This window comes from Thamnophis elegans, chromosome 5 (assembly GCF_009769535.1).
Source record: "Thamnophis elegans isolate rThaEle1 chromosome 5, rThaEle1.pri, whole genome shotgun sequence".
Taxonomy (NCBI): Eukaryota; Metazoa; Chordata; class Lepidosauria; order Squamata; family Colubridae; genus Thamnophis; species Thamnophis elegans.
In genome coordinates, this window is record NC_045545.1 from 7,288,333 (window position 1) to 7,300,588 (window position 12,256).

General features: G+C 39.4%; 2 protein-coding genes across 5 annotated transcripts in view; both read left to right on the top strand.

Moving 5' to 3' along the window:
- The window catches only part of LOC116508897 (coiled-coil domain-containing protein 18-like), a 10,117-nt gene extending 6,694 nt beyond the window's left edge, over positions 1–3,423 (top strand). Inside the window, exon 5 of the mRNA XM_032217699.1 lies at positions 3,076–3,423. Within this exon, the coding sequence (XP_032073590.1) occupies positions 3,076–3,423 (348 nt within the window). The remainder of the gene's footprint in view (positions 1–3,075) is intronic.
- CCDC18 (coiled-coil domain containing 18) overlaps positions 2,704–12,256 on the top strand; it is a 42,120-nt gene continuing 32,567 nt past the window's right edge. For 3 of the 4 annotated variants that reach the window (XM_032218540.1, XM_032218543.1, XM_032218544.1), the window contains exons 1-6: positions 2,704–3,822; positions 7,256–7,416; positions 7,553–7,700; positions 7,837–8,001; positions 9,266–9,375; positions 11,480–11,608. In XM_032218540.1, the coding sequence (XP_032074431.1) occupies positions 7,283–7,416; positions 7,553–7,700; positions 7,837–8,001; positions 9,266–9,375; positions 11,480–11,608 (686 nt within the window). In that variant the 5' untranslated portion in view covers positions 2,704–3,822; positions 7,256–7,282. Of the gene's footprint in view, positions 3,823–4,029; positions 4,312–7,255; positions 7,417–7,552; positions 7,701–7,836; positions 8,002–9,265; positions 9,376–11,479; positions 11,609–12,256 lie in introns of those variants that run through there. The other variant, XM_032218542.1, reaches the window with a different exon arrangement.

Sequence of the window (12,256 nt, forward strand, 5' to 3'; positions counted from 1 at the left end):
CCAAGCTTCTTCTTCTTTTAATTAAAAGTTTTAATACGTTTTACAATTATATACCTTTCCCCTTCCCTCCCTCCCCCCCCAATCCCACATCCTTCCCACCCTCCCCCCCGCAACCTCCCAGAGCAAATACAGGGTATAAACATTTAGCAATCATACACTAAAATAACTAACTTTAGCATCGTACTTTAACTCCCCTTTTGTAAAGCTAACTTTAGATAAGTTGTAACATTCCTTGTTCATTCATTCATAAGCTAACTGAAATTTCTTAGTCCCATATTTATTTGAATACAGTCAATCCTCTTCTCCATTCCAGCTTGTATTCTCATCTGAATGGTCCTTGAGGTATGCTGATATTTTAGCCATCTCCGCTAAGTTTGTTACTTTTAACGTCCATTCTTGAATGGTAGGCAATTCTTCCTTCTTCCAGTACTGCGCCACCAACAGTCTTGTTGCCGTTGTTAAATTCAGAATCAAGTTAGTCTCTATAACTGTACAGTCTGTAATTATACCTCACAAGAATAACTGAGGAGTGAACGTTATCCCCTTTTTAAGAATATTTTTAATAATCCACCATATTTTTATCCAAAATGCTTTGACTTTTTTTACAAGTCCACCATATATATAATACGTAGCATCAGCACAATCACATCTCCAACATTTAGATTGTAAATTCGGAGACATGCAAGCTAATTTTTTAGGATCTAAGTGCCATCTATAAAACATCTTGTAATGCTTCTAAAAACCAGTTTGATCAACTGCGTGTCACTGATCTTTAGCTAGTCTGTTTGCTCTGTAAAACAAACACGAACTACCACATTCCCTCAACCTAGACTAGCCATCACATGTAAGACTCTCAGGTTCCTAGCAAGCATGGCCAATAATCAAACTAGAAGTAATGATGGCACATGTAACCTATTCCTCTGAATGTACCAAGTTGGGAAAGGCTAGATGATGGCCAGAGATGTGAATGCTTCATTCTTTAAGTTTTGATACTGCAAATAATTTTTTCCAAAGCACCTGAAGGCCAGAAAGGAATAATGGATGGAAACTGATCAAGGAGAGATTCACCCTAGAAATAAGAAGATATATTCCAACAATGAGAACATGGAACAGCTTGCCTTCAGAAGTTGTGGGAGCTTCTAAGATCAATGTAGAGATGTCATTAATTCTTTATTTCTTTTTTCTCAATAGATTTTAGACTGTGCTTGTTAAAAATCCATACTGTGTACGGGTTCTGGGAAGTCGAGGGGGGGGAGGAGGAGGGGGGGTTGGGGGGGAGGGTGGAGGGAGGGAGGGGTATACATTAGGCTAGACAAGAATTTGGTGATAAATTAGAACTATTTTGATACACAAAAAATTGTACTCCGATGTCTTACTGATTGAGGAATGATGAAATGTTTGTTTTAAAAGAAATAAAACTTTTGAACCAAAAAAAAAAAAAAAGAACAAAGTAATAATCCATGATAACAACTGATGAGTTTCACATCAGAAAGTTTCATGAGCAACAAAAGGGAAATACTATCAGGCTTCATATTAATAAAAGCAAAACTAAAATCTTCAAAAAAAAAGAAGTTGTGGGAGCTTCATCATTGGAAGCTTTCAATAAGAGACCGGACTGGACTGTCATCTGTCAGAAATGATTTCCTGCTTAGGCGGAGATTGGACTGGATGACCTACAACCATGATGGCACGTGTGCCGGAAGTGGCATGCAGAGCCATCCCTCCGGGCACACCAGCCGTTGCCCGTCGCTCTTCTGAGTTCCGGTATGCACATGCACACTAGGACAGCTGGTCTTCACATGCGCACCAGAAACCAAAAGACCAACACGCATGCAGGAAACTGGAAACTCAGCTTCCTGGCGCATACATGTGTGCTGAGAAATTGCTCGAGTGTGTGCTCCAATTTCAACACTCGGTGATGAAAAGGTTTGCCAACCCTAACCTACAGAGCACCTTCCAACTCTGCTATTCTATTCTGTTATGTAATAAAAGACGAATAGGTCCTAAACATTTGACTTGCAACTTTAAATTAAAATCCAAGACCAAAAACGGAGAACCTGACCAAAAAAAAAAAAGATTATATTCCCATAATATAATATAGAGCCGAGGTGGCGCAGTGGTTAAATTGCAGCACTGCAGGCTACTTCAGCTGACTGCAGTTCTGCGGTTCAAATCTCACCGGCTCAGGGTTGACTCAGCCTTCCATCCTTCCGAGGTGGGTAAAATGAGGACCCGGATTGTTGTTGGGGGCGATATGCTCGTGGCACAACAAAACCGCGCTAGGCAAAAGAGCGCCGACAAATACGCGTCGACAAGTACGCGTCGTCATTACCGTGCGTCATCACCGCCAGCGACAAACAGCGCGGCAACAGAAGGGCGCTTTAAAACGGCGCCGCGGCAGAAAGCCGACTTCAATTAAGATAAGAGTTGGGATTAGGTTTAGGGGTTTGTTTTAGGGTTAGGGTTAGGTTTAGCGTTAGGGTTAGGGTACTGAGTGCTTGGGAATGCACGATTTTGTCCTCCACGATTATGTCATCGCGGTAGGGTCGCGTTTTTCCCTAGCGCTTAGAATGGCGCAAATTAATCTTCGCGCTTATGTCTCCGCGCAGAAGGGCTTCGTGGATTTGTGGTGGAACCGATATGCTGACTCTGTAAACCGCTTAGAGAGGGCTGAAAGCCCTATGAAGCGGTATATAAGTCTAACTGCTATTGCTATTGCTATAATCACACTTGCTTTTCTGCAATATTAACACAAGGTTTGTGCCCTGCCTATCGCCATGTGAATCTGGGCAGAGTGACCAATGCTTTACGTCACTTTCTTTCTAGCTGCCGAAAATAAAGTGTGCAGTGTAAGAGGAAACCGCAGATGTGAAACTTTTCCCCAGGACAGTGTCTTTGAAGTGCATACTTCCTCTTTAAGCAGGGGATATTTTCCTCTTGTGGTTTGAATCAAAAGCTTGCCTACCGATTCTTGGGAAAACTCAGGGCACTGAACTTCAACCCGGGCACCCATACATCAAAACACACCACCAGCTGCCCCCCTCTCCCCTTTCTTTGGGTATATTTCATCTACAGGCGATCGAACCCCGATCTTCCACCCTCCTCACCTGGAATTCGATCTCCAACGTGGCCTCCTTCTTCATGGACTGGAAGAAGCACTCCTTGCGGCCGGCGGGTAACGTGAAGGTGAAGTCGCTGTCTAGGGAAGCAACAAAACCCCAAACTCCAGGCGGTGGGAGCAGCAGCAGCAACGGGACGGAGACTAGCCAACGCTGCCCGCTCGCCGTCCTCATCCTCAAAAGCTCCGCAAACGGGGGGAAAGAAGAGTCCGGAAACTGCAAGCCGCAGATCGCAACTCGCGCCACCTCCAACCAGGGCGAGTCTCAACACGTGTCGTCGGGACGTGCAGAGTTACGACGGTGAGAAGGCGCGGGGGGGGGGGGAGTTGTTAATAAGAGAAAGAATACCCACAATTCACAGCCTGGAGGAGGAGGCGGGTTGCGTCCAGAAAGACACGCCCCCTTTAAAAAAAAACGTCGGTGGGTCTCTTAAAAAAAGGAGCGGCTTTGAAGAGCTCGCGTTCGCAAGGCACGGCGGGGGATGTAGTCCGCCCTGCGTTCAAAATGAGAAAGAAGGAGACTACCGCGGGACTACCACTCCCGAGAGCGCGAGGAGCCGAGACAGACGAACCAATAGGCGGCGACCGCTTCCTTTTTAAAGCGTCTTCTATTCGCGGACGACTTCTTCTTCTTTTTTTTTTAAACCTTCGAGCCTGCGCGGTTAGAACGAGCAGTTCCCAGGACCGCGGATTGAAAAGCAAAAGTAAAGCGTTGCGCTGACTCCTTATATATATATTTATTAAAAAAAAAAAAAAACGCGGAGGGAGGGGATAAGAAAGGGATTCTTTTTTCGCGGGAGCCTATCCAAAGGCTCGAAAGGTTACCTTGGTGACGTCGTTCCCAACTGTCAATCCGAGAGGGGGGGGAGGCTTTTTAATATTTGGGTCGCTGTAATGCGGCTCTTCATAGGGTTCAGTGGGGGCGCAAGGAGTGCTCACTCTATGGGGGGGGGAGGAGAAAGACGTTGCTAAGCAACGGAAAGCTTGCGGCCTGGAACCCGCGTGAATCCAGGCGGTTCAGTAGCTGAGGGAGAGAAGGCGGCGGCGCCTTTGAGCGAGGAACCATTTATTTATTCGTTTTATTTTATTTTCACGGTTTTTTTTCCCCACCCTGAACCTCCCGTTTCTCCGAGCGTTACTCTTTTGGGGGGGGACCCGGAGCTCTGAGAGAAAGCATGAAATTACACATAGAGGTGAGGGAGGAGGAATATTGAGAGTCTCGGCCGGTTGCTGGTGGCGGAGACTGAACTGAATTTCGGGAATAAAGACCGAAGAAGGGCGGCGAAGAAGCCCTTCTGAGGGGAGGAAAAAAGCGCCATAAGGTTTTTTTTTCTCTCTCACGACCCTTTTAAAAAAAAGAGCCTAAAGTAGCTTCTGTTTTATGGTTGATATTTATCAGTGTTTGCCATATTAACAATTAAAATGGATGCCTTCGTAGAATATGTATTGAATCGTGTAAAAATATTAAGCCGATTAGATATTAATCAATGAAATAGGAAAAAATCCTATTAAAAAAATAACAATAGGAAGAGTATCAGTGTTTGCCACATTAACAATTAAAATGGATGCCTTCGTAGAATATGTATTGAATCGTGTAAAAATATTAAGCCGATTAGATATTAATCAATGAAATAGGAAAAAATCCTATTAAAAAAATAACAATAGGAAGAGTATCAGTATTTGCCATATTAACAATTAAAATGGATGCCTTCGTAGAATATGTATTGAATCGTGTAAAAATATTAAGCCGATTAGATATTAATCAATAAAATAGGAAAAAATCCTATTAAAAAAATAACAATAGGAAGAGTATCAGTATTTGCCATATTAACAATTAAAATGGATGCCTTCGTAGAATATGTATTGAACCGTGTAAAAAATATTAAGCCGATTAGATATTAATAAAATAGGGAAAAAATCCTATTAAAAAAATAACAATAGGAAGAGTATCATGGCTTTAAATTTTTGCAAATATATCCTCCGTGTCTGGCAAATAATTTTTTGGACCCCTGAAAGGTTAGCACTGAACACTAGAGGAATTAGTAAGAGCTTCAGGATCCCTTATCTTTGAATGTTATTTTTATGATAATTTTTATTAGATTTTTAAAATAGAAACATGAGCTAATAGTGAAAATATAAAAGAGGAAAGAGAGAATAAAGCCAAAAGCGCAGAAAGAAAAAGAATGCAAAGAAATCATTTCTGAAGAAGTGACTTTTATGACCATTTTTTACAGTTACAATTGTTTGCAGACATGGTCATGTGATCAAAATTCAGATGTTTGGCAACTGACTCGTATTTATAACAGTCACAGCGTCCTGGAATAATGGGACCACCTTTTACTAACTTTTGCCAACCAAATCATTGGGGAAGCTAGATTCACTTAACTGTTACTAACTTAATAACTGCAGTGATTCACTTAATAAGTGTCACAAGGAAGGTTGTAAGATGTGTTTGGCTTTCTTGCATGTACACCAAGCATGATAAAAAGGGTTCCACCACAAAACCGTGGTAGACAAAACTGCGGTAGCCTAAAGCGCGCTCGACGAAAGCGCGTACGTGACATCATCACAGCGTGACGAAAACAGCACGCTGTGAGCGGGAAACTTAAAAATAATGCGAAAACCTTACCCTAACCCCCCCAAACCTAACCCTAAGCCTAACCCTTAACCTAACCCTATACCTAACCCTTAACCTAACGCTAAACCTAACGCTAACCCTTAACCTAACCCTAAACCTTAACGTAACCCTAAACCTAACCCTAACCCTTAACCTTACCCTAAACCTAACCCTTACCTTTATGTGAATCGGCTTGCTGTAAAAGCGCTTTTTAAAGCGCCCTTTTTTTTCCGCGGTCGTATTTGTCGCGCTGCTGATGACGTCAGGTACGCGCTTTAATCGGGCGCGCTTTAGTGGACCGCGGTTTTGACGGGTCACGGATGAAAAGTCCCTTGTTCATATTTTTAGCATCAATTTGAAGCACACCTATCTGTTTAGGGCATTTTTTTCCAGTGACAAATATCATTTTATAAAATTTCTCTTTAAGTATAACATAATGTGAATTTCAGTCCTTTCATCCACATATTCTTGCATTGTTTCATTTGTATATTATAGCCAAACATTTGTCCCATTTTATCATAAATTCACTTTTTTCTTGTTTCAAATTTAACAAAAGGTTATATGTTCATCAATTTGTACATAGTTCTGAAAACAGGTTAATTCAGTATAGAGTTAAATGTTAACATCATTCACATGTATAAGAGTGTAACATCTATAGTATAAATACATATTAAAATGAGTGATGCCTACTATTCAGAAAACCTAAGACAGTTGAAACTACTGTAATTTTAAAGAACTTTCAAAGGAAAAAGTGGATTCAATTATAAAAAAGTTGTTCAGTAATGCCAGATAAATAATGTATTTAATGTTTCTTTCCTAATAAAAGAGATCTTAATAAAGCTGAATATGTACTGTAAGTATCAAACTAAACTTAATTCTTCTAGAGAGCTGCCTCCTCTAGGCTGAAATTGACTTGTATTTCCTTCAGTGGTCTGATCAGGAACATCTTGTCTGGTTTAAAGCTCAATTTAGCTGTCATCCAGTCCATCACTACCACGAGTCCCAGATTTAGTACATCAGCATCAAGTACCTTGGTGATTCTCCTAATAAAGATTTAGAATGAACCCTGAGGATACAGATGTGTCTATGGAAATCTTACATACATCTGTATCTATGGAATATTAATGTACTAACATGAAGGAGTATAGCATTATAAACAGCATTATCTTGAAAACAACCTCTATGGCATTCAAATCAGTATAGTAGACCCTGCATTGGTGGGATTTCTGTTAACTAGAATATGTGATTTATGCACCCGTTGTATTTATGCAGGGCACTTTCTCCTAGTTATTACCTTCTATTCATCATTGGGTATTATTATTCAACTTACAGTATTCCTATCAATTTAACATGACCATAAATTGAAGTTTTTTTTCCAAACAACTAATTGTTTGATAAGAAACAGCAGTATGAAAGTGGCTGAATGTATTTGTGCAGCTAGAGTTAACATTGCTTTCTGTAATGATGAGAATTAAAAAGCAATTTTTCAAAGTGAAAGATATTACTGTTCTTTTTTTTAGTTATTTATTTCAGACAAATGAATATAAATGGAACCTAACTCATGGGCTTCCAGTGACCAACAAGAAGATGTGGAAGATTTGCTTGCGAACATTGTAGCATTAAGAGGTCATCTAAAGAAAACAGAAAAAACTTTACAAGACTTGGGAGAACAACTTTATAGGTATAGCTGTATGGAACTAAAGTTACTGTTACTGATATGATTATTTACATTGTGTTTATATCCTAACCTGAGATTTTCTGTAAGAATAATTAGTGTAAAAAATTGAATATGTTTCTTTTATTTTTGTTTTTTCCAGTAATAATTCACATAACTCTGAACTTGGCGTTCATGAGCTTGAAATTTTAACACTGGAAGATCTGGCTGATACTTCTGAATTGCAGAATTATACTGTGAGCAAAATGTCTCGGCATAACAGTGATTCTTCAAGGAAATCCAGGAGCAAAGTAATTATTTGAGAATTTGCTCATTTCTTGCAGTATGCCTACATTATCTTTGATTTATCCCAAATCATGTTACTGTTGATCCTTAAAATTAAAAATGAACAACATTTGTGTTTATTACAAATGTGATTTTTTGTAGTCATACTCACTGGCTTTTGATAAGAGCATGGAAGAGGAAAATGAACTTCTAAGGGACAAACTGAACGTAGTCCGTGAAAACAATGCTTCGTTAATTTCTCAGAACCACAAACTAATGAATGAAATTGAAACAATAAAGTTTGAATTGAACCAGTCAAGAGCACAAGTAGGTATCTTAAAAAGCATGTTTATTACCTGCTATATTGTTAATTACACCCTATAATATTCTCATTATGTTGAATTGTAATGTGTAATGTTTTTATGTTACCACTTAGGAATATTTAGGTGCATTTTTTAAATATTACCTTGGCTGAGATTTGAAGGGGTGAATTTTAAAGTGGCATAATGATGTATTTTACTCTATTAAAACCATTGTTCCATCTTTCTATATTTATTTATTGTTGTATGTATGTTCCAGCACAACTCTGGAGAGCCTTGAGCAATTTCAATTTCAACTTGGTATACAGATGACACCCTCTGGAAACAAATACTGGGGGGGGGGGGGGTAAAATACCTCTGGGTGTGGGTGTGTCTGTCTCTGTGTGTTTCAGCATAACTCTGGAATTCCTGGGCCATTAAGGAGAATGAGTGCGGCATCCTAGAGCGGCAATTGTTTGTGATGTCAGTTCCTTCGCAGCTTCCTCTGGAAAGCCAACCATGACATTCATTCTCCAGTGGACCAATGGAGAAGCTCCTGATGGATTTGGGGCAAAGTGCCAGGCTTGTAGACAGGATAGGAAAGAGGAACGCATGGGAGGGGGAAGGCAGAGGGTAGGGTTGAAGGGCATGGGAGCAGAGGGAAGAAAGGCCCCTCTCAATGGCTTCCTGTTAGACAAACACTTCAGGGCAAAGTGCCAGGATCATAGACAGAGTGAGAAAGAGGAGCGCATGGGAAGGGAGAGGGCAGGGATGATGGGCATGGGAGTAGGGGGAAGAAAAGCCCCTCTCAATGGCTCCCTGTCATTTATAGACTTTGACGTCTATAAATACCAGGGCAACACCAGGTTATGAGCTAGTGGACTACAAACCTTGATATGTCTCTTTCACACATTACATTAAGCGCCCACAGCAGTATTAGATCACCAAAAATCAGTCCTAAGCTTGCAACATTATATAGCCTTGTTTTTGCTATAATTGTCAGTGTTTAAGTATATTGTTAAGTGAAAAAGACAAATATTCATAGAATATTTTATTTCTATTGGGTTATTGACTAACTTAAAGTATCATGCTATGTGCAGATTAAAAATTGGAAATTAGTAAAGAAATACTGTATTTATATTGCTAATTATTGAAGTTTTTGGAATAATTTGGAATAATTTTTGGAAGTAGCAAAAAATAGATTGAAAAAGAAGTTTGTAATCCAATAAGTATACAAATGATCTATTAAAAAGAACAATAATGGATCCTTCCCTTTTACCTTATTTTTCCAGATATCTTTCCTGGAATCTACTTTGGGTACACGTTCGGTCCATATTCCAATATTAGAAGAACAGATAGTAAACTTGGAAGCAGATGTTCAAGCTCAGGATAGACTTCTAAAGTAATTGTTGTTTAAATTATTTTTACTAATTTGCAAGGTTGTTTCATTTACTATTTTCCACTTTGAGCTTGGTTCACTCATTTCATATTGAGATGAATGTTGTATCAAGCTGTATCAAGTTGGGGTTTTCTTTCTGATAATAAGATATGCTCTAGGCCCTCCAGTTTTGGGAATTCTTTATCTCTTTATCTCTTGTTTTGAAGGGGGTTGCACTATCCCAAACAGAGCCAGAGCAAATTTGGGGATCCTCCTAAACTTATAGCTCTGTTTGAGGACTAGATAGCAACTGTGACCAGGTCAGTCTTTGCAGAGCTTTGTGTTATGTGCCAGTTTCACCTTTTCCTTGGATAGGAGTCTCTGCTCACTATCACTCACAGCTTGGTCATCTTCTCGATAGACTATTCTATAGTCCATTGGAATCTGTTAATTAGCATTCTTGAGATATTTTTATTGTATCTTTATTTGATGGGTTTGTCTGTGTTTGCTTGTTTTTATTTCAGTTAATTGTCTACTTATTTTCTATTGGGGAGGGGTTGATTTTTTTAAAAAAATATTATTGTTGTTAGCTGCCAGAGTCTTTGGTTTGAAGTGAGTAATGATAGTGAATGTAGAAATGAATGAATGTTCTACCTCTTCCTATCTTCCTAGAAAACTAATTTGAATACAGGATAGCAATTGGGATTGGAATATCCATTGGTAAATAATGTCATAAAGTGCAATAGTATCACTTAGTAATTGCAATCCCTGAGTCCTGGTTGCCGTCATTAAGTGAATACCTTGATCATTAGGCGATGCAACTTCCTGCTGGCTTCCCATAATCAAAATCAATGGTGAATCCTCAGGAAACTGCAAGTCCGTGCCCACAGATATGCATGGAGGTATGGGGATGAGTAAGAAATATACATGAGATCCACTGCATGGCATGGCAGGAGTGTATGAGTGCACAAGCGGTGTACAAACGGCACGGGTCAGGGAAGGCAGGCAAAAGATGCAAGTCAGGAGTGTGTGTGATAGGCATGGTGTGGATTAGGGAGTGTGATTATTCATACGAGTTGTGTGAATTGGGCAAAGGTGGTGTGCAAGAGGCAAGTCACTGGCAGAGTTGGGGACAGTGCAAGGAGGTGTGTAATAGATGCCAATCAGTTGAGAAGGGTTCACAAAGGTATGTGACAGGCACCATGCAGGTCAAAGAGGGGGCCCGGGGATATGGGTTGGGGTGGGGCTGCAGAGGTGTGTGACTGGGTGATGTAAATGCAGAAGGACTTGGCAGAGAGTAAATGGATGGGAGAAACTTACCCAGTTACCTGCTGGCTTCCGCATTGTCTTTTTGGAGAAGTTGGTAGGAAAGATGACAAATAGCAATCATGTGAGGCACATAAGTATGATGGGTTGCCAAGCACCAGATTGTGATCATGTGACCATGAAAGGAATAGAATAAAAATTTATTGTCACTTTAAATGCACACTAATCAGCATATATTAAAATGAAATTTCATTGCATTCAGCTCTCAAAAGATAAGCATTATGTATATACTCAATACATACACACATGTGACACAGAGAAACATAACAGTCTAGTTTGAATGTATACATATACATGGCACAAAAATAATGCTGGGATTGGCAGAACTCTGAGGACCACTCATAACCACTATTCATTCAGTGCCATTATAACTTGGAACAGTCACTGACCTAACTGTTGTAGATCAAGGAATCGTGGTAAATAATGTTCTGATCTTTAGTGCAGGTGTCCCCAATCCCTGGGCCACAGACCACTAACGGGCTTTGAGCCATTTAGAACCGGGCCATGAAAGTGGCGAGTGAGTGCACATGTATCCCCACTTGCAGTGGGCATGCACGTGCTCCATTGGTGCGAGCAGCATTCCCACGTGCCCACCGCTGGCATGGAACCATCCACCCACCCCATCTATTCCTCCGGGGCAGAAAGGTTGGGAGACTCTGCCTTAGTGTACATTATTCTGACCTTTATTTCAAATTTCTATACTGAAAATATGATTGGAATTGGGGAGATGAGAATGCTTTCCATCTGTTAATATATTTGCTATAAGTAAACTTACCATATTGTTTTAAAATCTGTATTTTAGAGATGCAGAAGATAAGTTAGAAGAAAGCCAGAAAATGCTAATGGAAAAAGAATATGATTTGCAGCAATTAAAGGAGGATTATAGAAAAATGAAACATGATTTAATTGGATGGTCCAAACAAGGGAAGAGGTGACAAATTACATGCATTTTTGTGTTTAATTCTGAAATCTTGACAGTATACATTTTTGCTGTAGAATAATTTTTAATATGCTCAATATTTTTTTAAATAAAATAGCATTCAGCTGTATTGCTGTATGTCATATGTTTGAATACATATTGAATATATAAACAAAATCAGGTTGTACTGGTTTTTAAACCAATAAAAAATCCTTGAGGCTGACAAAATCAAGTACATTGAAATCAAGAAAGTTAATAGTAAATATATCATGAGATTGAAGATCTTAAAATTCAAAATCAGTGAAGGAAATACCATCAAGAAAATTAACAATTGGGCAATTCTAGTTATTGGATACACAGAATAATGGACTGGACTCTGCTTAAATTTACAGTTGTTATGATTGGTGGGATTACTGGGTATTTTAATGAAATGGCTGCTGCTAAGTAACAATTGGGGGAGGGCCAAACTGGGACATTGAAATAGCCCTTCTGTTTCTCTTGTTTATAGTTTCAAAGTTGTTATATAAAGTAAGCATGTAGAAACAGGATTCTTATTCAGGCCTACATTTTAAATATTATAAGCACTGGTTTAAATGTGCAGAGTGTTAAATGAACAATGGATTCTTTGTTTTTTATATCTAGCTATTGCATCTGCAAAGC